The following is a 23,664-nucleotide window of genomic DNA, read 5'->3' on the forward strand; positions in this document are numbered from 1 at the left end:
AACTTTTAAGCGCGGGAGAGGGGGGCGGCGGGGTTGCTGCCTCAGGCGGCAGCAGTCCACGGATCGCCCCTGGGTATGGGACCTGTTATCCAGAATGCTTGGGACCTGGGGTTTTCTGGATAACAGATCTTTCCATAATTTGGATCTTCATACCTTAAATCTACTAGAAAATCATGAAAACAAAATAAATAAACCCAATAGACTAGTGTTGCCTCCACTAAGGATTCATTATACAGTATCTTAGTTGGGATCAAGTACAATGTACTGTTTTATTATTAAAGAGAAAAAGGATATACTTTTTATAAAATTTGATTATTTGGATAAAATGAGAGATAGCCTTTTTCGTAATTCAGAGCTTTCTGGATAACGGGTCCCATACCTGTAGTCTGATCTCAGAGGCGGGCCTTGCCAGCTGGGCGCCCTAGTCAGCCCAGTCAGTCAGGTCGCCCCCCCATCCCCATCTCTAGTGCATGCATGGCAGCATCGGCGTTTGTGTGCGCGTGCAGTGGCGTTCTTGTGCACATGCGCATCAGCAGCATTTTTTTTGCGCATGCCCACAAGCACCATTCACCATTAATCCTGTATCACTGTGGCATGTAGAAGTCAGTTTATCTAAGCAAGCTATGCTTTTCATGCCATAGGGCCACCATTTTCCATTCACATGAACAGGACAAGGCCACAGTCAGATAGAGAATACATTACGTGATAATAGCAACATATCAGCCCCTACTAAGATTTAGTTTCAATGTAAATGTGTTGAGGAACATTCTAAACACACCATCTTTGCCCTAATACATTACTGTCTGTGTAAGAGGAATTTAACAGAAGGTAATGCTCCCATTATATATTGATTTTATTAACAGAATAAACATTTGTGGCTTAAAACTGCTATACAGTATGCACTGATATATGATAATGTGTGCATTCTTTCCCCATAGTCTTCCATCCTGTTGAGTGTTCCTATTGCCACAGTGAGAGCATGATGGGTTTTCGTTATCGCTGCCAGCAGTGTCACAATTACCAGCTCTGTCAGGATTGCTTCTGGAGGGGACATGCCAGTGGTTCCCATAACAACCAGCACCAAATGAAAGAGTACACATCATGGGTAAGAAAAGGTTCCCTGCGCCATGGAAGAGACATGCACCTAAGTATGCATGCAGATGTCATTGCTCTGGGAGTCAGTGCTTTACATAACAGAGAAGTATCTTTCTTGGGAGGGGAATAATGTCATTCTAAACAACTTGCTGAAATGAATGAATTCAAAATTTCCAGTGTTTTTAAAGGAATTCTGTCATAATTTTTATTTCTAAATTACATTGTTTACACTACAAATAATCCACTCTACCATATCAAATGTCATTCCTGAACCAGCAAGTGTATATTTTTAAGTTGTAATATTGATGTTTAGGCAGCCATCTCAGGTCATTTTGCCTGGTCATGTGCTTTCAGAAAGAGCCAGCACTTTAGGAAGGAACTGCTTTCTGGCAGGCTGTTGTTTCTCCTACTCAATGTAACTGAATGTGTCGCAGTGGACCCTGGATTTAACTATTGAGTGCTGTTCTTAGATCTACCAGGCAGCCGTTTCTTTAGTTAGGGAACTGCTATATGGTTCCCATTCCCATTGTTCTGCTGATGGGGGTGAGGGAGGGGGTGATATCACTCCAACTTGCAGTACAGCAGTAAAGAGTGACTGAAGTTTATCAGAGCACAAGTCACATGACTGGAGGTAGCTGGAAAACTGACAATATGTCTAGCCCTATGTCAAATTTAAAAATTAAATATAAAAAAAATCTGTTTGCTCTTTTGAGAAACTTATTTCAGTGCAGAATTCCAATGGAAATCCTACAACTGACAGCCGTATTTCTGCACTGCTGGTTCTGACCTGTATAACATTTTTGCACAAGCCAGCTCTCCTGTAGCCTAGATTCCAATTCCTACAATACCTTGCATGCTTCTTTACAGATCTGTTAATCAGCATTTTAAATTTCATTTAATAGCAAGTTTGATGTTATTGTCCTGTCCTTCAGTACTTTCACTTACCTCTCCTTTTTCCCTTAGAAATCACCTGCTAAGAAGTTAAGCACTGCACTTAGCAAGTCCTTAAGCTGTGCTTCCAACCGTGAGCCTCTACACCCCATGTTTCCTGACCAGCCCGAAAAGCCTCTTAACCTGGCTCACATTGTGTAAGTGATACTGACTGCACTGAGAATGCTTCCCACACAGGAAGTTGTTGTACGTTTGGGAAATACTAAAAGCATTTGTGTGATCCTATATATTGGCTGATACTGGCAATTTTTTTGCTTTGCCAAGGGGTTGCAAGTCTTGAAGGGATGGATATATTGTGTCACTTTGCAACCTATCTTATCTTGAAACAAATTAAAACAAAATGAATATTAAAGAAGCGGCTACAGTATTTACTGTGCTAATCCAAGGCTTAAAGGCTGAAAGTAAAGATAGAGACCACTGAGCTTTGAATATGCAAGTGATCATGTTATTGCCCTGTCAGTGTATGCCCCATTATTCTATATTATTAAATAATTTGTCTAAAGGAATATGAGTCCTGCAAATTAGCATGTTTTTATATTATAAGTAAAATGACATTGACTGCCAGTGACATTGACTGCCTTCTCCTGTTGTGTTGTTTGGCATTTAGAAGATGACTTGGGATTGCTGTATTGTATGCTTTGTCAATGCCAACCCCATAGCATAATTAAATGTATGCATTAGGATGTTTATGGCATTATGATGGTGACATTTGTTCAGAGAAAGAGCTCTTATCATGGCCCAGTATTATGTGGTTAGCCTTGGTTGCTTGCTTTAAAATAAATGCAGTATTGATAGTGCTGAACAGACTATTCAGATGAAGGTCAAAAGTATAGAGAAAAGTCAGCTAATCTGTATGAATCTAAAGAGAAATGGAAATACAATTTTTATTATTGTTATTCATGTCTAATTACAGCATAGAAACACACAAGTGATACATAAGGTTAGCGCAGTTCAATGATCTCAGTATGTGTTCAAAACCCAACGGGACATGATGGGAAACTCTACAGAAAGCATCAATACCCAAGGAGAAGTCTTCTAACCAAAAGAGGGAAGCAGTTGACTAAATGTGTAAACATGAGGGCTCACTTACAAACCCAGTTTTATATGCAAAGTATAAATTTTACCCACAACGCAGGAGTCTGAAGCTTGTACATGATGCATTAATATAGAAACAATATTTTGAACGATCATGCTCAAGTTGCAGTATGTGGTTTTTCTGATTTATTATTTGTGTGCTGATGATGCCAGTTTCAGTATATGGCATCAGTGACACCATTAACGTCAGAATTGTTAACATCAGAATCAGAATGGAGCTAAGGGAACCCTGGAATTACCATAAGTTAGATGTTTCTTTGTATCCTTGTGTGCAATTTGAAACAAAATGTAGGAAATAATGGTGTTTTACAACAATAAACAGAGGGCCCAGGTGCACTGCACTTTCACTTAGGAGAATAGATTAAACCTTATAAGAGAGAGGCTCCAGACCAGGCTTGTGAAGAAAGAATTTTTAGTAGAACATAGGCTATACTTTGTATTTTATTTCATGTACACCTTCAAAAAAAATATGGCATCATTTCTAGAAAGCCTGATAAAATACCTGTAGTTTTACTGGCAAGCCTGATGGGACAGTTCATAAATTATTTAAGACGACAGAATAGGTGGGGCATAGTTTGTACAGCAGATGAATGAACACAGTTGAGCTTATAAGCAAACACACTGCATTGGAATCAAAGCTTTCTCCTTCAATGGAAATATTCCTGTATGTAGAGGGGAGAAATAAATGTGCAGCGTCATTTTGTTGGGGTTGCTGTTTACATATTTTGCCTCAATACAATGAATAGGACAAATGTTACCTTACAAAAAGTGAAGGAGATCATAATCATTTAAGTTTGTATGGTGGTAAACTATTACCTCTTCTTTGGGGCGACTAATCTCCCCAACTGCTTCCCTCTGTCTTCCGCCTGCTAGAAAGAAAAATCGCCTGCGGCATGGCACTCGCGATGCTTCCTCACATCGAAACTTCGGGCGACTTAGGAAACCGAAGCGCCACGAGTGTCATTCCGCAGGCGATTTTTCATTCTAGAAGGCGGAAGACAGGGGGAAGCAGTTGGGGAGATTAGTTGCCCCAAAGAAGAGGCGATTAGTCGCCGGGCGACTAAATCTCCCTGAATCTCTCAGTGTGACCTTACCCTTTGCTGGTGATCAGTAGATCTCAAGACAATGTCAACAAACAGCTTGAATATACAGTATCACCCTCCTATTTCATCCTTTTCATTCAGATATGTATTATGTTAAGTTTACATAAGAAATTGTTGTTTGTTAAATATTAAATTTCTCATAAATCATTTATATCCATGGAGCAGAATGCTAACAAAGTTTTTGTGGATGTAGATCATAATGGGAAAACATGACTAAAAGTAGTTCACTCATTAGTAAAGTATGGGCACTCCTGAATTAGATCATTATGAATGCTGCGTTACATGTGTGATATTGCTAAAAGAGAGCATGCAGGGCGCATGCAGAGCAGTCAGTATTACAGCTCTTCAGATATGAGTGTTTTTGAACTCTAGAAAACAGCAGTTAATGGAGGGCACTCCCTTTATACAAATTTAGCAAAGAGTGCTAAGCGTAAGTGTATCTTAAAACAGCATTGCCAACTACCACAGGTTGTTAATCCTAATTTGTCTAACCCATGAAAGGGACATTTTGGACATTGAGGTAATCAAGTTATAGTGTGTAAGTGTCCTCAATTGTTAGATTAGGTTTTTCTGCTATTTTTTTTTTTTTTAAAGGTAAGTTTTATTTCTCATTTTTAAACACATACAACAATCATACATACAACAAATAAGTACACTCGCAGACTAAACTGTACAATTTAGGCAGGAAGAAAATATGGCACACGCTATCACCAAGCACAACACAATACAGTTATTGAGCAGTTGAGATGGATTTTCTGCTATTTTTAATGGATATTTATGGCTACAGTGTTTAATGGGTTTATTAATTAAAGTAAAATTTTAGATCAGATTCCTTTCGCCCTGATTTGTGGTTGGTAATGCATAAACATAAGGGGTTCTTTTATAACCACCTTACTTTAATGTCCCACTTAATGTTTTCTTATCAATGATACATTTTAGCTTTTCAGGTCTGTTATTAAAGTACATGATTGTTTAAGTGGAAGAAAAACATACTGTGAAAACTTGGTTACTGTATATGTACCTATAAAATGTGTTCTTTCTGTTTTCTCATTGCTGCTAAAGTGACACTTGGTAAGTAGTGTGTCTTGCTGACTTAGTCCTTGTTTTTAGCCTTATAACTCCACATTTCTGATCCCTTTACAGACATTGATAATGCACCATTATTTTTTGTGTTCATGGCCATACCTTCTTCATTGTTTAAAATTTAGTTGCTCGTATGCAAAGCTCATTCTGTATGCCCCAAGGGTAAGCGGTAAAGGAAACTTCAATCAGTATTCACTAGTGGGTTTCCACTTGGCAAAAACCAAACAAGGTGGCAAGACAACTAGATGGGCTGATTACAATGGGGGGATGGACAGAGCAGATTGTTGACATGGGCACCCGGACAGATAGAAGAAAAACCAAACCGTACTTTTAAAACCCGGGCAGGTGCTAACCCTACTTCCTCGCTTTATTCTTTATAAAGCCTGCATTCGAGTAACTAAGGCTATCTGTACATTTGACATTTTGTGACAGTAGTATGGAATCATTTCATCAAATTTTATGTTGAGACAATCTTATGTTAAATATTGTGCCTTTACTTTTTGCTTTTTGTTCTTGCAGGCCTCCCAGACCAGTTAACAGCATGAACGACAATATCTTCTCTCAATCTGTTCCCTCCTCAGGAAGTCCTTTCACAAACAAAATGTAAGTGCAAAAATATCTGCTATTCAGCGATAGTCATTTTATTCCAGAACCTCTGGTGGTATTGGCATAGTTCATCCTATTGTAATTGGTACAATATTTTTCAACTGTAATGCAAGACAAAATAAACTGGCACTTTCTGAAATACAAAACTAAGTTCAACTTATTAATGTGAAAAAATAGTGATAATGCACAGGCTAAGAAGTAGCACATTGTTAAGAAGTAGAAAACGTTCTGCTTTTCTTTTTGGTCTCTTTAAAGGCATTCTACCCATGAAAACCTCACAGTCTGCGGGTTAGGGAACAGCAAGCAATTAAATAGCAATGTAATCACTTGTTAAGAGCCTTAAGAACAATACAGGCAGTGATCTACTATCTGGGGTTTTCCGGACAAGAGATCTCCATACCTTTATTCTGCTAAAATATCATTTAAATAAACCCAATATGATTGTTTTGTCACCAGTATGGATTCCTGCAGCTTAGTTACCATCAAGTACAAGTTACTATTTTATAATTACAGAGAAACATTTTTACATTTTAATTATTTTATTAAAATGCGCTTTGTGGGGAGATGGCCTTCCCTCAATTCAAGGATCCAAAAGCTGAACTTGCTAAATATAAAATGAGTCATATTTAGGGGCAGATTTTTTCAAGGGTCCAATATCAAATTTGAAGAACTTTGAATTCAAAAAGACCAAACGAAATTAAATCGAAGTTTTTTTTTTGGCGAATAGGTCAGTTTTTAATCGAATAGGTCTGTTTTCGATTGAATTTGAATTGTACAAATTGAAGTAATAGCGCATTTGAATCGTACGATTCAAAGTTTTCCCCCCAAAAAAAAAAATTTAAAAAAAGATTTTTCAAAATCCAAATGCTAATTTTCAATTTTTTTTAAAATTATAATCGAATTTGGACTATTCCCCAGTCAAAGTACACAAAAATTAGCTTGAAATTAAAAAAATTTTAAATTCGAATTTTCACTTCGACCTTTGATAAATCTGCCCCTAAGTATTTTTAGGGATATTTGTTTTGCAATATCTTCTGGTATGCAGTGACTATGCTGAGACTGCAGAGAAATTTAATAAAATATGCATAGTTTGCTACTGGTCTAGTAACCCATATAAACCAGTTAGGATGTAGCATTTCCTGATGAATTGTTTAAAGAGTAATATGATTGGTTGCTATGAGTTACTGGGTAAACATATATCTCTTTATTTGTAAAAAAAAAAAAAAAAAACGAAAAAAACAAACAATTATGTATCATTCTTAGTTCTACTAAGAATGATACATAATCATAATCAGAGCTACATTTTTTCATTATTTAAATATTAAAACTTGCTTCTGCCATGACACTCTCTACTCTATCCATGATCTCATCCAAGCCATTTAAGAATGGCTTGGATGATTTTTTGGACAGACATAATATCAAAGGCTATTGTGATACTAAGCTCTATAGTCAGTATAGGTATGGGTATATAAAATTTAATTAAAAGTAGGGAGGGGTGTGTGTATGGATGCTGGATTTTTATTTGGAGGGGTTGAACTTGATGGACTTTGTCTTTTTTCAACCCAATTTAACTATGTAACTATCTTACTAGACCACAAATATGCCTATCAGAACATTTACCCATTTTCGTTCATGTCCAGATCCTCTATGAAGAGGCACTGACCAACAGTAAATAAGGTGTGCTTCACAGCAGAAATGTTGGGTACATGCTGAAACTTTCTGTCGGGGTACAGTAAACTTAAAACAAGAACACTAATACTTCATTAATTAGTGTAAAGTTGTAATAATATATTTAGGTGGCAGACAAGGCAACGATTTGGGCCTTATGTAATTTCTAAGTCTTTATGACAGGGCAGGGTCACTGATACTCTAATTTATCCCTTGGATTAAAAGAGCAAATTGGGAGAGAAATGGGAGCAAAATACATAGAGCCTAAGTGTTCTTGGAGCAACAGGTTTGTGATGTTGTGTAAATAAAGCTTTTTGTTTTTTAGCATACCTTTTTGTGAACTATGTGATTTAAGTGCCTACTGTACCTTTGTTTTGCAAAATACAATATCTGCTCCCACAGACCAACAAAAGGCAATTTCCATGCAGTCATATTATGGTCTGTGTGCCTTCCCAGGGCAGGAGACAAATTTGTGTAAATGTATTAAATTATCCAACCATATTGCTCATGGTGTGACCAACTGTTGTTTGGATGAGATTTGTGATTGTTCTGAAGAAGGCTGGTAAGGTTCACTGATATACTATACTGCAACAGTAATAAAAATACATTTTAAAATTTAGTTCAGTCAGCTTGTAATAAGTCTGTGCCCATCCCTTTTTATAGGCTTAACCTGACCTTACTTCGTTTTCCTTCTTTGAATATTTCAGAATGTGGTTTTAATGTTAAGCTGCTGAAGAAACACAGATGCTTTGCCAGGTCAATTAATTAATTAGGTTTTCATCCCTCCTTAATTTAGAAAACGTTCACAGCTCGTTGAGTCAGCAATATGATGTATTATAAGGCCAGATGATTTGTTCTCTTGTTACTGTGCCTACACTTAAGGGCTGGTGGGAGTAGATTCTCTGCCTCCTAACCCCACTCCACAAATCTGTCCCATGTCTCTTTAACCTTTTGATGCTGGGTCTCATTGATCTTAACACACCACCTGTTGCCGGTAAAAATGTGGCATGATATGGATCACATAGTAACCTGGAAAAGTATTTTGTTGTTGTCAGTCAGGTTCCTAGCAGTTGATACTGTAGCATTTAAAATGGACCTAGACATGAAAAAGATTATAATATCATTTTCATATCTTACATGAAATCCAGGTTTTATTTTTTATTAAAGCATTCATAGCTGTTGTAAGCTCATTTAAAAATCTCAGCTGTCAATCAAATATTGTCTGCCCCTCCTTTATGCCTTAGGCACTTCCTAGATATCACTACTCTCCCCACATTCCCCGCCATTCTCTTAATCGTTTGATTATGTAGCCAGGGCATGGGGATGGACATCAGGTCCCCCATTCTGGTGCACAAACAAGCACTTGTCTTAATAACAGTGTCCACAAAATGGCTGCTGCCTGCTTGCTATAATTAGAACATCCCAAACTGAAGGAAACAAAATTCAAATAATTTATACAGTGTAAATAAATAAAAAATAAATTTTGCTTGCTTAACGTGATAAAATAGGATTTGGAATATTTTTTTTTGGGTTACGGGTCCCCTTTAAGTTCTGCAATAGTCACTTGGTTGAATAAAATATTTCCTTTATTCGCTCAGGGCTGTCATATGGGGGTACAATTTCAATCTAGAAGCCTGTATCGGGGGGGACCCCAAAAGACATGAAGGGGCAATTTGTTGATCACAAAGGGGTGGGGTGTGTTCTAGTATTGGTAGAATTGAGTTTGACATTGGGAGTTGTGTCATATGATGGAGCAAGTTCAAGCAGGTTATTGGTGTGTCCATTCAGAGTCCATCCCCTAAAAGGCAGCCACCCTTTCAGGCTCTCGGGGTACATATATAAAAATATGTCCCTGCATAGAGGTCTTCCGTGTGAGCCAGGGTATTTATCATTTGGTTTTATCAGAAGTGGTGACTGAGAGATAGAGGGGTGTTTTGACCACTACTAGTTTGCTCTGAAAAGCAGTGGGATTGGGTACTGACCTCATTTTGCAATGCAGCAGTAAAGAAAGACTACTTATTGTCTAAGCAGGAGACTGAAGGAATCGTGAAAAATAACTAGAATTTGCTTGCCTGATTTTAAAGTTAAGTATTAAAAAAGCCATTGCAGTTTTTGCATTTGCAAGATTATGGGTAAGGAGCGCCATTAATTGATTTGTTTTGAAACCGTCATGTCTCCCCATGACAGATTCATTTTAAAGAGTTTTTATCGTTATGAACATACTGTAGAATGTTTCCAGTGGATTTGCTTTATAAGAGGCTTCAAAGTTATTTGACTTCAAACACGAGTGTCTTATCTGCAGAAGATATTTGTTTCTGGCGCTCCTCTTTTTCAGTCCTGCAGAAAAAAATGTGCCGCTCGCTGTAGTCAGGAAAAAGTAATAACTTACAATATGCAAGAGTCATGAATACCATGTAGAATACATAGGCAATAATACAGTATATCCTTTACTGCAAAATATAGAAACATTAACATAGGACTTTTAACCTGTAAAAAGTACAAGGGTGAAATCCCTTTATATTTACAGCAGGTGAAAAAGTAGGTCATATAATACACAAGCTTCAGTAAGTCATGTGACACAAAAGGCACTTTATCATCACTGAACACCATTGATAAAGTGAATAATATACCCCCTATTGAGAAAAATATAGGGATGTTATACAGTAAGTCAATAAGGCTTTCTATCACCATATAAAAGCACGAGGCTGAAGGTCATGGAACTCTGGGGTGACTAAATATTCCAATATTTTTCAGTGAGTTATGTGAAAGAAATTACATCACTAAGCACAGATGACCTCACTGTATTCCATTTATAAGAATATAATTTACAGAATATTCATGGCTCTTTGTATTATAATTATATAATGCACAAGAGTATATACACTAATGCACACTATATCTATCTATATATATATATATATATATATATATATATATATATATATATATATATATATATATATATATATATATATATATATATATATATATATATATATATATTATTATAAAATATATATATAGACATATAACTAGATAGGTGCACTCAGATAGCCATGGTGATGCCTAGGTGCTGGAACAAAAATTCATATCTATAAAGCAGAAAAAACTTCCGCACACATAGGTCTTGATAAGTGAAAAAAAGCTGGTAGATTTATTTAAACGTTTCGGCTTACAAACTCAAGCCCTTCCTGATGACGGCTTGAGTTTGTAAGCCGAAACTTTGAAATAAATCTACCAGCTTTTTTTTCACTTATCAAGACCTATGTGTGCGGAAGTTTTTTTGCTTTATATATATATATATATATATATATATATATATATATATATATATATATACTTTACATATATGAGAGAGAGAGAGTGAGACAGAGACACACCTTGGTGATTTATAATTTCCTTATATTTTACAATATGCAGTATATTATTCAATACATAAACCTTACATGCAATTAACTTTAACCTGAAAGAGGTTGTTCACCTTTGAGATAACTTTTAGTATGCTGTAGAGAGTAATATACTGAGACTATATGCAATTGGTTCTTATTTTCAGCAGCTCTTCAATTTGCATCTTAAGCAATTTGGTAACTAGGGTCCAAATTACCCTAGCAACCATGCATTGATTTGAATAAGAGACTGGAATATGAATAAGAGAGGGCCTGAATTGAAGGATCAGTAATAAAAAGTAACAATAACAATACATTTGTAGCCTTACAGAGCATTTGTTTTTTAGAAGGGAGTCAGAGACGCCCATTTGAAAGAGTCAGAAGAAAAAGGCAAAAAACTATAAAAAAATAAATAATGAAAACCAATGGAAAAGTTGCTTAGAATTGGATGTTGTATAGCATAATATAAGTTACCTTAAAGGTGAGCCATCCCTTTAAGCATCTCCCAAAAATAAGCTTTGTTCAACAACAATATTTATTCTACATTGGGTCAGATTCAATTCAAGATTGAAAACTTCTCCTAATTCAATTCTAGATTTCACTTCAGTGGTGTTTTCATTTTATTGTATTTCTCATTGAATTGAACATGGCCCATTGTCTGATAGTGGGTAATATAGGTTCACTTTGTGTGGGTTTTCAGCACATTTTCCATTGTATTTTTTATGTGATTAAGTACTGTATTTAATGATGTAAAGGAGAGTTGATGGTCCTTAAAGCGCTGTGTGTTGGCATTGTTTGTAACCCAGACTTTGTTGTTTGGCCCAATCAGGTTAACTGAGAATGTAAGTGTAACCAGTGCGGTGACTGATGAGCATTGTCTTATTGGGCTATATGTAAGACAGCTGCAGAGCATGCCACGGTCAGTATGAGATAACTACTGAGTTGTCAACTCTCCAGTTTTTTTCGGGAGTTACCAGATTTTCAGCTCTGTCCCCCAGTCTCCTGTCACTCCTGGTTTCTGCCAACTGCGTTCAAGAGAAGTTCTGCTCATGCGCGTGACATAACTTCCGATAAAGGGGAGCCCGCTGATGTCACAACCATAACAATTTTCACCAGCGAGTGCCTCATATCTCCCGGAGACTCTTCAAGGAAATTTGACAGCTCTGTAACTAACATGCTAACTGTAGTAGATGCACTAAACCATTACTTTGTTAGGTGCTTGTAGGAATCAGTGCAAGCAGATATGTTTTCAAGATTTGAATGGTGGATTAATTAGTGGCATAGTTTTCTGCCTAGTCTCTTCCTTTTGCACTATTGCTAGGCATTAAAAAGTATTCATTCCTATGTATCTTACTTTCTCTCTCTTTCCTCTGTATGAGTCTATATAGATATATTAGTTTGCACATGCCTTTCACTTTACCCTGTTACCACTTTATATCTTCCTCGAAAATATGTAACAGGTTCCATTTATTTCAGCAAACAAAAAGTGGTTCTTTATTTGGCCCAACATTTCGAGCCCGCACAGTGCTCTTCGTCGGGAGAATCTCTTCCTGACGAAGAGCCCTGTGCGGGCTTGAAACGTTGAGCCAAATAAAGAACCATTTTTTGTTTGCTGAAACAAATCGTGTGAGTACCGTTATTTTCTATATATCTATACGTGTTCTTACTGGCACCCGGGTCTCACCAAGGGTGTGCACCATTGCGTCCTGTGTGTATGTCTATATATATATATATATATATATATATATATATATATATATATATATATATATATATATATATATGCATACATATATATGCCTCCAGAAGTCACTGGGGCCCCTCCCGGCTTCCTTCTGCATGAACGCTGGTGCAGCACGCGCCTGTGCGAATGCTGCCGCACTGCGCGGAGGCGCAGCAGCAAAAGTTTTTTTTTAAGGGGGCACACGATCAGGTGAACATGGCTCGCCACTGTATATATGTAAATGTTTATCCTTTATAAAGCCCCTAATGTGGGCCTAAATGTTGGATACACAAATGATATAAAGTGAGATCAGTAAAGAACTTTACTGGAATACCTTCACACCTAGATACTAACAACGGATATTTTGTTTCTTAGGCTTACATTTATTTTCAAGCCACAACACCCTTTACTCACGACAGGAAGATACTCTCCAGCTGGTTTCTGATTTCTTAGTGGCAACGATGGCTTTTAATCATAACAACATCAAAAATATGCAAATACATATTGAATAGAATAGAATATTCACAGTGCAACAGCTCCAGTTTGAAGCATACCCTGTGTGGGAGGATAATAACTATGGTACATACAGGTCTTTTGTAAGTTTTTTCCATTTCAGTAAAATTATAAACACTGCAATAAAATGAAAATATGTATAACATGCTCATTCATTTTGCTGGATTTTTTGGTTCACCAAGGATGAGTGATGATAAAGCATACATGTAGGAATCTATAGAAAATCTACAAATCTCTCTTGAATGTTGGCATGCACAGGTGCGATCCTGGCCCCTCTTCTGCCCTTTGGTAGCTTGTTGCTGCTCCCCACTTTCCCACAGGCTCATGTCTTTGGTGCCGGAGGCAGTCCAGGGGGGTTCACAATGCTAGTGTAATGAGCGTAATTGCTAGGAGAGCCGGTTTGTTAAACAGAAATTTAGCTCTTAAAGTTACCAGGAGCCTAATTTTTGCTGCCCTGGTAACCAGTGGGGTGCTACTGCCTGAAGCGAGTTTCTTAACTTGCCTCTTTGACACAGCACCCCTGGTCACCCCACATCAAATCACTATATCTGTCTCCACTGAAGTAGGATAACTTGTCTTATGAGCGCTATATCAGGGCTCAAAAATTGTTGTGGACTGCTCTCGTAGGAGTTCTTAAAAATCTGCTTGTGGCCTTTATCTGTCTAAAAGGACCCCTGTTTCTTCGTGACATCAGTTACAGTCTCTGGTTGTCAATGGGGTAGAGTCCTGCAGCGGGTCGGGTACCCGATGGTTACCCGCAAAAACCTGCGGTACCCTGCGGGTTGCAGGTAGTAGTTCTGGGTGCGGGATGACACAGGTCATCGGTTCTGTGGGTCGTGGGTTAGGCCGAGGGTCTTCTCATTGGCAATTTTTTACTGCTTTTTTCTGATCACGCCTACTTCCGTTGATGTCACTTCCGGTTTACAATGACAGCACTTCCTGATTCTTGATGGATCAGCGGGTCGGGGTTGCAGATAAGGTACTTGCGGGTCGGGTAGCAGGTAAGAATGCGGGTTGCAGATCTGGCTTGTGGATTGCAGGTTGTGGGTACCGGTTCCAAAAAATGGACTCGCGCAGGACTCTACAATGGGGCAGTACTGCTGCCCCTGTCAGTGGGTCAGGTGATCTCTACAACTCAACAGTAATTATAGCATTCTTGAAGCATGACGTTTTATTGGTCCGGGATTCTATTTTGTTTGTTATTGTTGCTTCAACACAAAAAGAAAGAAATAGAAATCCATAGTCAGATATGCCATTTTTGCTTACATACCATGAATATACATTCCATATTTTGGAAACAGCTTAAAGTTTGTTTTAAGTCTGCAGTATAGTAGTATAATAAAGCTGTTTATGAAATGTTGACTTTACATCAAGATTTCATTGTTCAAAAGAAACTGAACTTATAACAGAATTTGGTAGCAATGGGGCATAATATCATTGTATATATATATACAGTATATATATATATATTTACGAAGAAGAAAATGGTGTGCGGCTCTATGTGAAATTTATATATATATATATATATATATATATATATATATATATATATATATATATATATATATATATATATATATATATATATATATATATGTGGAAAGAAAGACCAGCAACACCAGGGTTTTGCAAAAAGTTGAAAAAAGTGAAGTGTTATTGCAATAACACTTTTTTCAACTTTTTGCAAAACCCTGGTGTTGCTGGTCTTTCTTTCCATATATATATATATATATATATATATATATATATATTCTCTGTACCGTGCACCCAGGTATTGTTTCTAAACGGAGTGCTGTCCACAACCCAAATATATATATATATATATATTTTTTTTTTTTTTTTTTTTTTTACCCCACTGTATTGTACAGAAGGAGTTTGTATATACGAGTTTTGTGTGCTTTTCTTTTTACATCTTTGGTTTTGGGTGGAAATCTATGTGGCATCATTCTGCTATCAAGTATCGTCAATGTTACTGGAAATGCAGTGCGAGAATAATATTTCTGTTAATATCCGTAACCAGACCAATTTGGAAGGAAAGGAGTTTGTCAGTGAGGCCCTGCAAAAAAATATTTCTGCCCACCCCAGTACCCAAATCTTTTATTATACTTAGTGCTTCTCCCTATTGGTAAGCGTGCGGTCAGCCTGGAGCATATGTTGACTGTGTCATTCCTGGCTGCCTGGAGCCTGTGTGATCTTGTTTAGTTGTGTTTTATCTTGTTACCCAGCTCTCCTCACACAAGTACTGAAGTAGAGCAGAGCAAAAATCTGGCTAGGGCTGCTCCAACTTTGCTTAAGGGAAAAGGGTAAGTCATGAATGTAAAATCTTGGCAACCTGGACTTATACAACTAACACTGATACTTATGTCTTGACTCTCAGTATGTATGTGGACATGCTCAAAATAGTGTTTGTTCTCTAATTCCACTAATGACTCCTAACACTATAAAGAGCTAACTGTATAATGTCAAGGCATCTGTCACAACATGTACTGTACGTGCACTGTTTTTATTTTTTGTTTTTAAAGACTTACATTTATAATATATACATATTTATAGTAACAGAAGCTTAAAACAAACTGGAATGGTATTTTCATCAATCATATTTTGGCATTTTTTCCATAAAATATAGTCCTCTCTAAATTTTGTAAGACATAAAATTGCTATATAGAAAACCTAAATTAGACATCTATTGTAGCATCTTACTGTACTGTACTGATACACAACATTAAAATACAATATAATTGTGTCAGCCAATTATTATTTCTTTATGGCATGCATTTTGCCGTTCCCATTTTCCCATTGTTTCATAGACCACTATTAAGCAAGGTGACATTGTAGTTCTGGAGACCATGCAAAGAATACAGTTCTGTACTTTATAAAATATTATGCCAACAAATGAGGCAATAAAACACAGATATTCATAACATTTAAAAAGTCTACCAGTAAAGTGTATAGCGCCATGCATGCAAGAGCAATTTGCATCACAAAGGATCAAACATAGATAGATAGTGACAGCCTGAAGAATTACAATAATCACTAATGTGAAGTTTTGCCTCACCAGAGGCATCTGGCAGATGTATTTTGTTTAGGGATGTACCGAATCCACTATTTTGGATTCGGCCGAACCCCCGAATCTTTCGCGAAAGATTTGGCCGAATACCGAACCAAATCCGCATTTGCAAATTAAGGGTGGGAAGGGGAAAACCATTTTTACCTTGTTTTGTGACAAAAAGTCACACGATTTCCCTACCGCCCATAATTTGCATATGCAAATTCGGATTCGGTTCGGCCGGGCAGAAGGATTCGGCTGAATCCGAATTCTGCTGAAACAGGCTCAATCCTGAACCGAATCCTGGATTCGGTGCATCCCTAATTTTGTTGCATGTAGTTTGTGTTGCCTTTACCTGCCTGTGACCTGCAGTGATTCTCTTTGTACTTCGTTTTGAAATATTTCTTGTTGGTCTCCTCCTTTTTCTTTGTTCCATTTCCATTCCCTCCTTTAATATAGGTTTCAGTACAGCCTGGATGTGGCAGATAGGCTGGCCGATGAACATGCTCTTATCGGGGTGTATTCCAACATGCTACAGAACAACCTTTCACGGTTAGTTGAGGTTTGGAACATTGTCTGGGCTTAAAATAGAGACTATACTATGACAAGTTAACTTGTCAAGTATAATTAAGTGGACACCCTCACTTCAGGCAGTAAGCATGTATAGCTCCCTTTTTTGTATTCCCAAACTATTTGAGCAACCTAAAGCTGGCCATAGACGCAAAGATCTGATCGTACGAATCGAGGATTCGTGAGTGGAGTTTCCCGACATTTTTTGTCCGGCGGAGATCGGTCGTTTGGTTGATTGGACAGCTTAAAAGATTTCTGTGGCCTGCCGATAATATCTCTGCATGTATTGCCGACCGTACGATTTTCAGTGGGAGACTGTCACTAGCTTTGGTCGGACATAACTATCGTACGATTGCTGTAGGGGCAGAACATCGACTGATCTGTTCTTTTCTACTTAATTTGATCAGAATGGTTAGTGGCAGGTCGGAAGATGGGAAAGTCCGATCGTACGATGATTCATACGATCGGATCTTTGCGTCTATGGCCAGCTTTAGACTACACGTAGTAATGCGAGCGGCTAATTCTGAGAAAAAATGGTGCATTGTTGGTTAAAAAAAATAAATAAATTCTGTCAGAATGTTGCACATTGCACTGAATTCAGAAATGAGCCCCTTTGGGTTTTTGGCTTATTATTTTGTCTGGTTTCTCAGGATGATGTTGGTGAATCTGAGAAAGGGCCTGTTGCTCTGCTTATGGCACATATGCACTGTAGCTAACCAACAGCTCAAACATCAGTTTTTTTGAGCTGCAAACTCAGCTGTAGAAAACTTCCTAGTATATGATTCTAGTATATAAAGCTGTATATAAAGGTGGCCATGCCTTCAGGCCCTTCAGATCAATTTGGCAGCTTATCTGCATGTGTATGCAGCCTTATCCAACCAATGTCTGGTAGGTTTGATCTTCTTGGATCAATGACTGTATCTTTGTGTTGATGTAGTTCACAATCTGAAGACCTCACATAGCAGCGATTATGAGCCAAACGATTGGATCAGACGGATATTGCCCAACACAATGTGGGCTTATTGGTGAAATATCTGATTGTTTTGGCAACCTCACCAAACAAGCAGATATTATAAGATATGGCCAGCTTAAGCAGTTAAATGTCCGATATATGTAAAGAATATATTGAATCAGAAATAAAGCGGCTTGCTGTTGACAAAATGGACTGAATTGCCTTGGTTATATACAGTATATACATATATCAGACTTGTCACTGGTTTGCTGACTGATATCAATCATTAATGGGTAGAGATTCCATCAATCATTTAAAAGCTTGTTTATCTGACATTCAACTTAACTGCATTATTTAGAAGAATAGAAGCTCATGCTTAAAAGGTACACCAGAGAATACCTAACGCAGGCATAATTTCCATGGAAAGTTTCTTTCCCAAAGAAAATAATATATACATTAGAAACATACATAATCTATTATATATGATATATACTGTATGTCGCTACTCACATATATATGTTTAAATGTAATTGCAGCTGAAAGCAGTGTTAATGTATTCCTTTCTGTTTGCTTTGTCTGAATCTTAAAACAATGTAACAGAAGTCAGCTCTATTTTTAGGTCATTTAATCAGCTAACGTGCAACATGCTGTAGCGTTAGGAGTTTCAAATAATTTCAAAACTATTGAAATGTTTTCAGTTATGTACACTGAAAAATTTCTTATTGCATTTTCTTTCACTTGGCCAAAAACTGTTTTTTTGGAGGACCCCTATAAGCACAGCCAGGGTGCTGAATGCATGGGCCAGCTCAAATATATCACTGCACATACTCCTATACACTGTGCCATTTACCGGGTTAGCGCTCCATTATATCAGAACACCACACAATTTATAATAAAAGTCAATTGATAAGAAGTAAAATCTTAAGAAATGACAGTATTTAAAACTATCCAGTACCCCGAGAGGGCATTCTTGAGAAAGTGCAAAGCACAAAATTTGTAGAAGATTCCTCTGCCCGCTGGAAGATTTGGGGGCAGATTTACATAGGGTCGAATATTGAGGGTTAATTAACCCTCGATATTCGACAGCCGAATGTAAATCCTTCAACTTCGAATATCCAAGTCAAAGGTTTTACCGCAATTAGTTCGATCAAACGATTAAATCCTTTGAATCGTTCGATTCGAAGGATTTTAATCCATTGATCGAACAATTTTTCTTTGACCTAAAAATTGATAGAAAGCCTATGGGGACCTTCCCCATAGGCTAACATGGCACCTCGGTAGGTTTTAGGTGGCGAAGTAGGGTGTCAAAGTTTTTTTTAAACGGGACAGTACTTCGACTATCTAATGGTGGAATAGTCGAACGATTTTTAGTTTGAATCGTTCGATTCAAAGTCGTCGTCGAAGTAGCCAATTTGATGGTCGAAGTAGCCAAAAAAATCATTCGAAGTTTTTTTAGTCTATTCCTACACTCGAGCTAAGTAAATGGGCCCCCCGGTGTCACAGGAGAAGTTTGGGTGGTGTGATACCTAACTATTTACAGCAGGGAACAGAGAAGCGGAGCTCCCTTTAGAGTCCTGCACGGGTCTATTTTTTGGAACCCGTACCTGCAATCCGCAACCTTACCCGCTTGGACCCGCTACCCGACACGACCCGCAAGTACCTTATCCTGGACCCGTGACCCGTTGACCATCAAGAATTGGGAAGTGCTGTCATTGTAAACCGGAAGTGACATAATCGGAAGTAGACGTGATCGGAAAAAAGTAGTAAAAATCGCTATTGAGAAGACCCGTGGCCTGACCTGCAAACCCGCAGAACCGCCGACTCGCATCTATACCCGCAACTTCTACCCACAAGGTACCACAGGTTTTTGCGGGTAACCCGCGGGTACCCGACTCGCTGCAGGACTCTAGCTCCCTCCTTTTAAATTTTAACTTATTGACCCTGGTGGGGAGCAAGTTTTTTATATAGGTAAATTGTTTTATTCACAGGGTGTTCTTAGTGCTATATTAAACAGCAAACTGAAGGATTTATAAGGGGAACTCTGAGAAAGTGACCCAATATAGATATAAAAAGTGTTTTATGCCACTTAGTTCTATGTGCAGAAAATCCACATTGCAAAAACTGTGATTGTGCAATTTCCTTTATTGATTCCTGATCATTTTAAGAGTGACACTGTCACATAATTGGTTTGTATAATGAATTTCATAGTAATGTCTGATTAGTACTGTTAACTGTTCACCCTGAGAATATCTTGTGAATATTTAAATAAACCTGCAAATTGACTTTTATCAAAAATGTGTGGTGTTCTGATATAAAGGAGCATTAACCTGGTATATGGCACATTACATTGTTTGAGTTTGTATATAGTCTACTGGACTCGTTAGTATCACTGGGGAGAGTCACAGTTTACTGATTAATTGTACATATAAGTTTAATCTAAATACACAGAAGGCAATTTGCACCAAGGACTTTAATTTGAAAAGTTGTGAGAATTCATGTTACAATTATAAATAGTATTAATTACAGGGAACTGTGAAAATAAAGGAGTAAATTATTCCTGGCAGCTGCTACAATGATATTGGCTACTCAGCAAGTTGTTACATGAAAAATGGGAGATGAGAATATGCAATGAAATTGTGGTCTTAAAGGAGAACTAAACCCTAAAGATTAATATGGCTAAACATGCCATATTGTATATACTGAACTAATTGCACTAACCTAAAGTTTCAGCTTCTCAGTTGCATCAATAGTCCAGGACTTGTCACAGTTCGACACTCACATGCTCAGTGGTCTTTAAGCAGCTGTTGAGAAGCTAAGTTTAGGAGTTGTTGCAAATTAGAATCAGAAAATTAGGTTGACCGATGCTTATGCTAGTTGCACTGGTTTCTGTGCTGCCATGTAGTAATTATCTGTATTAATTACTAATCAGCCTTATATTGTGACATTTCTATTCTATGTGTACTGTGTATTGTGAGTTTGTCCCTAAGCTCAGTAAGTGACAGCAGCACAGAGCATGTGCAGTGAATTAGCAGAAAAGAACATGGGGAGCTACTGGGGCATCTTTGGAGTCACAGATATTTACTACTAAAGGGCTGTGGTTGCCTTGGGCTGGTACAGAAACCCAAAATATAATTTACAATATTTCTAGCTACTTCTTTAGTTACCGTAAGCTTAAATTCTTCTTTAAGGCCGTAAAAGAAATATTCTGGGAATTAAGCCAGAAGAGGTCTAAAGGCTAATTATTTCCAGGTAGGTATGTGAACAAATTTGTAAAGTGAAAAATATTTGGTATTGTCTGTCTCCCTGGCTTATTAGCACACAGGTTTTTAACAGGTTTTTAACAGAGACTTTAACGGAGAAAGAATAACTGAGTAGCAAAGAGTATCAATAATTACAGTCCATCAAAAACGTCTTGGATAGGCGATATGAAGTGATTAGACTCCATATTATACCTACATGGCACAACAAAATAAGTTAGTATACTGTATGTGTGGTTGAAGTAGAAGCAAACATCTCTAATGGTGATGCAATGATGATGCCAGGGCCACTGATATCTTGAATGTTTAATGGTCTTCATGGAATTTGTGTCGTAAATATTCACTATTCTCACTGGTGGCTGGAGAGCATTTAGACAAAGTAGATATTGAACTCTTGGGCAAAGAGCTCTTTCAATGATTCCATGTATAGCACTTTGCAATAGGTGCTATATAAATGAAGAAAAGCAATAGGGAAAGATTGTATATGGCTACATACAAGACTGACTGAAAAGGCTGCACAGTTGGACTGGTACTTATTATGGTGGATTTAAATGATCTGGAAATTGCCTGTTGTAGAACTGCTATCACATCAAAGGAAAGCACGTTTCTACATTTGCTTCATGACAATTTCAAGGCTCTGAAGTAAATATGTTCTTGATTTTTTTGAATGCAGTATAGAGCTATTTAAATATATGAAACTGCATGGAGAAATAAATGTGTTTTGGGCATCTTATATATATATAAATCTTTGGAATAAAAAGAAAGTAGGCCACTGTTGCTCCTGTCTTAAGGCCCCCATACATGGGCAGAAAAAAGCTGCTGACAGACCGAGTCGGCAGCTTATTGGCCCATGGGTGGGGCCTTCCGACAGGCTTCCCCGATCCGACTGCCCGTATTGGCTGCAATGTGACCACGATCGGATCAGCCCGATATCGCCCACCTCAATTTGGACATAGGGAGAGATCTGTTCGAGCGGATATCTCTGTGTATGGCCACCTTTACTTTGCTACTGCTGCTGCATTACATGTTCTAAATAATGTACAAGATAAGGGTGTTCCTTGGGACACCCACAACTAGGCCACATGCTGCCAGTTTGGTATATGGCACTAGCAGGCTCTGCCAGTGCTGGATGGATGTTATGGGCATAAAGCAATGCACCTATTGATGGTGGGGGTTCAGCCCTGGGGACCAAAGTAGAGGATCTTGCCTCACAGTCACAAAAGATCCCTAATGTCTGTAGTTTAAAAGATTTTCACAAAATGTACATAAATATTCAGTGTACTTCCTTCAGTTTTTACAACTCTTCTGAAAGCTGAAACAATAGGATTGTGATCAGCACAAAACAGTTTGTGCCACTCCCAAACCAAAATCTTCGCCAGCAGATCCATAGATTGATGCTTAACACAGAAAGTATGAAACACTATGGGGCAGATTTACTAAAGGGCGAAGTGCCGTCGCTAGCTGAAAATTCAGCAGAAATCCCATCCACAGGGACATCGCCAATTTTCTAACAGGCGTAGAGGACAATTCGCTAGCGAAAGAGACCGCCATTTGCAGAACGTTCACCAGAGTTTCAGCTTAGACCTGGTGAACTGATAAGATGAAGCTTCATCCTCCTCAATTTTATGCCTGTGACATCATATCCTGTATGCCGAAAAGTCATACAGCTGCTCAGACGCATTTTAGTGAATTTGTGTAGTGGTAGCAAATTTACGCTTGGCAAAATGGCGTGGAGTGTAACGTAGTGTATGTTGGAGAAAATTCATCCTTTAGTGAATTTGCCCCTACGGGAAAAATATGTTTATGTGCAGAACAGGAAGACCACACAACAAATGCCATATCTTTTTTTAACTGTCACCAAATATAGACTGACCGAATACTTATATGGCTTCATAGTATGGTCTGTCCACTACAGACTGCTTTAATTATTCAATAGATATAAGAGGAATGTTTTTAATTAGAACAATTATCCATGTTTTTAACAGTTAAAACATGCAATATGAAAAGTATGAAATAGTTATTTCTTATGCAATTCTATAAACAGAATGCCGGACAGCCCAAGTCGTCTGGACGAAGAACACAGACTGATTGCCAGATACGCAGCAAGGCTGGCAGCAGAGAACTCTTCATCAGTAAGTACAACTTATTTCAGACTCTCCATAAAATCCTAGATATAGAAGAACTTGCCTTGTTTTTTCCATGCACTTTTTTTTGTCTTTTTTGATGTTTCTCTATTGAGTGGTGGTTATTTATTTGGATTTGATATTGGTAAAATGCTTGTGCTGACAGATATACACAGTTCTTATTGCATATGGATCCAACATTAATATAACCAAAATCCACTTTAATGCTATATTCATGGCACCCCATTGGATCCACTCAATTCCGGCAACATGTTGGTAACGATCAGTTCCAGGATAGTGGATATTTTATGACTTCTTCAGTAGGACAATTTTATACAGTAAAAACTTCTACACATTAGAATACCACCGTGTAATGCAGTAGGTTGATGTAAGTATCTTCTAGCTGTTTCATTTGTGTACTTACAAATACATAACATAGTAACATAGTAACATAGTAAGTAAGGTTGAAAAAAGACAACATGTCCATCGAGTT

The 23,664-nt window shown here is 37.7% G+C and overlaps 1 protein-coding gene across 18 annotated transcripts in view; it reads left to right on the forward strand.

Moving 5' to 3' along the window:
* The window catches only part of dtna.S (dystrobrevin alpha S homeolog), a 126,744-nt gene that overhangs the window by 82,516 nt on the left and 20,564 nt on the right, over positions 1 to 23,664 (forward strand). For 5 of the 18 annotated variants that reach the window (XM_041567115.1, XM_041567114.1, XM_041567113.1 and 2 more), the window contains exons 8-14: positions 939 to 1,105; positions 2,059 to 2,183; positions 5,307 to 5,315; positions 5,847 to 5,930; positions 15,449 to 15,526; positions 16,729 to 16,821; positions 23,093 to 23,180. In XM_041567115.1, coding sequence (XP_041423049.1) covers positions 939 to 1,105; positions 2,059 to 2,183; positions 5,307 to 5,315; positions 5,847 to 5,930; positions 15,449 to 15,526; positions 16,729 to 16,821; positions 23,093 to 23,180 — 644 coding nt within the window. Of the gene's footprint in view, positions 1 to 938; positions 1,106 to 2,058; positions 2,184 to 5,306; positions 5,316 to 5,846; positions 5,931 to 11,816; positions 12,461 to 15,448; positions 15,527 to 16,728; positions 16,822 to 23,092; positions 23,181 to 23,664 lie in introns of those variants that run through there. The other 13 variants (XM_018268659.2, XM_018268658.2, XM_018268661.2 and 10 more) reach the window with 6 other exon arrangements.

Source organism: Xenopus laevis, chromosome 6S, assembly GCF_017654675.1.
Source record: "Xenopus laevis strain J_2021 chromosome 6S, Xenopus_laevis_v10.1, whole genome shotgun sequence".
NCBI lineage: Eukaryota > Metazoa > Chordata > Amphibia > Anura > Pipidae > Xenopus > Xenopus laevis.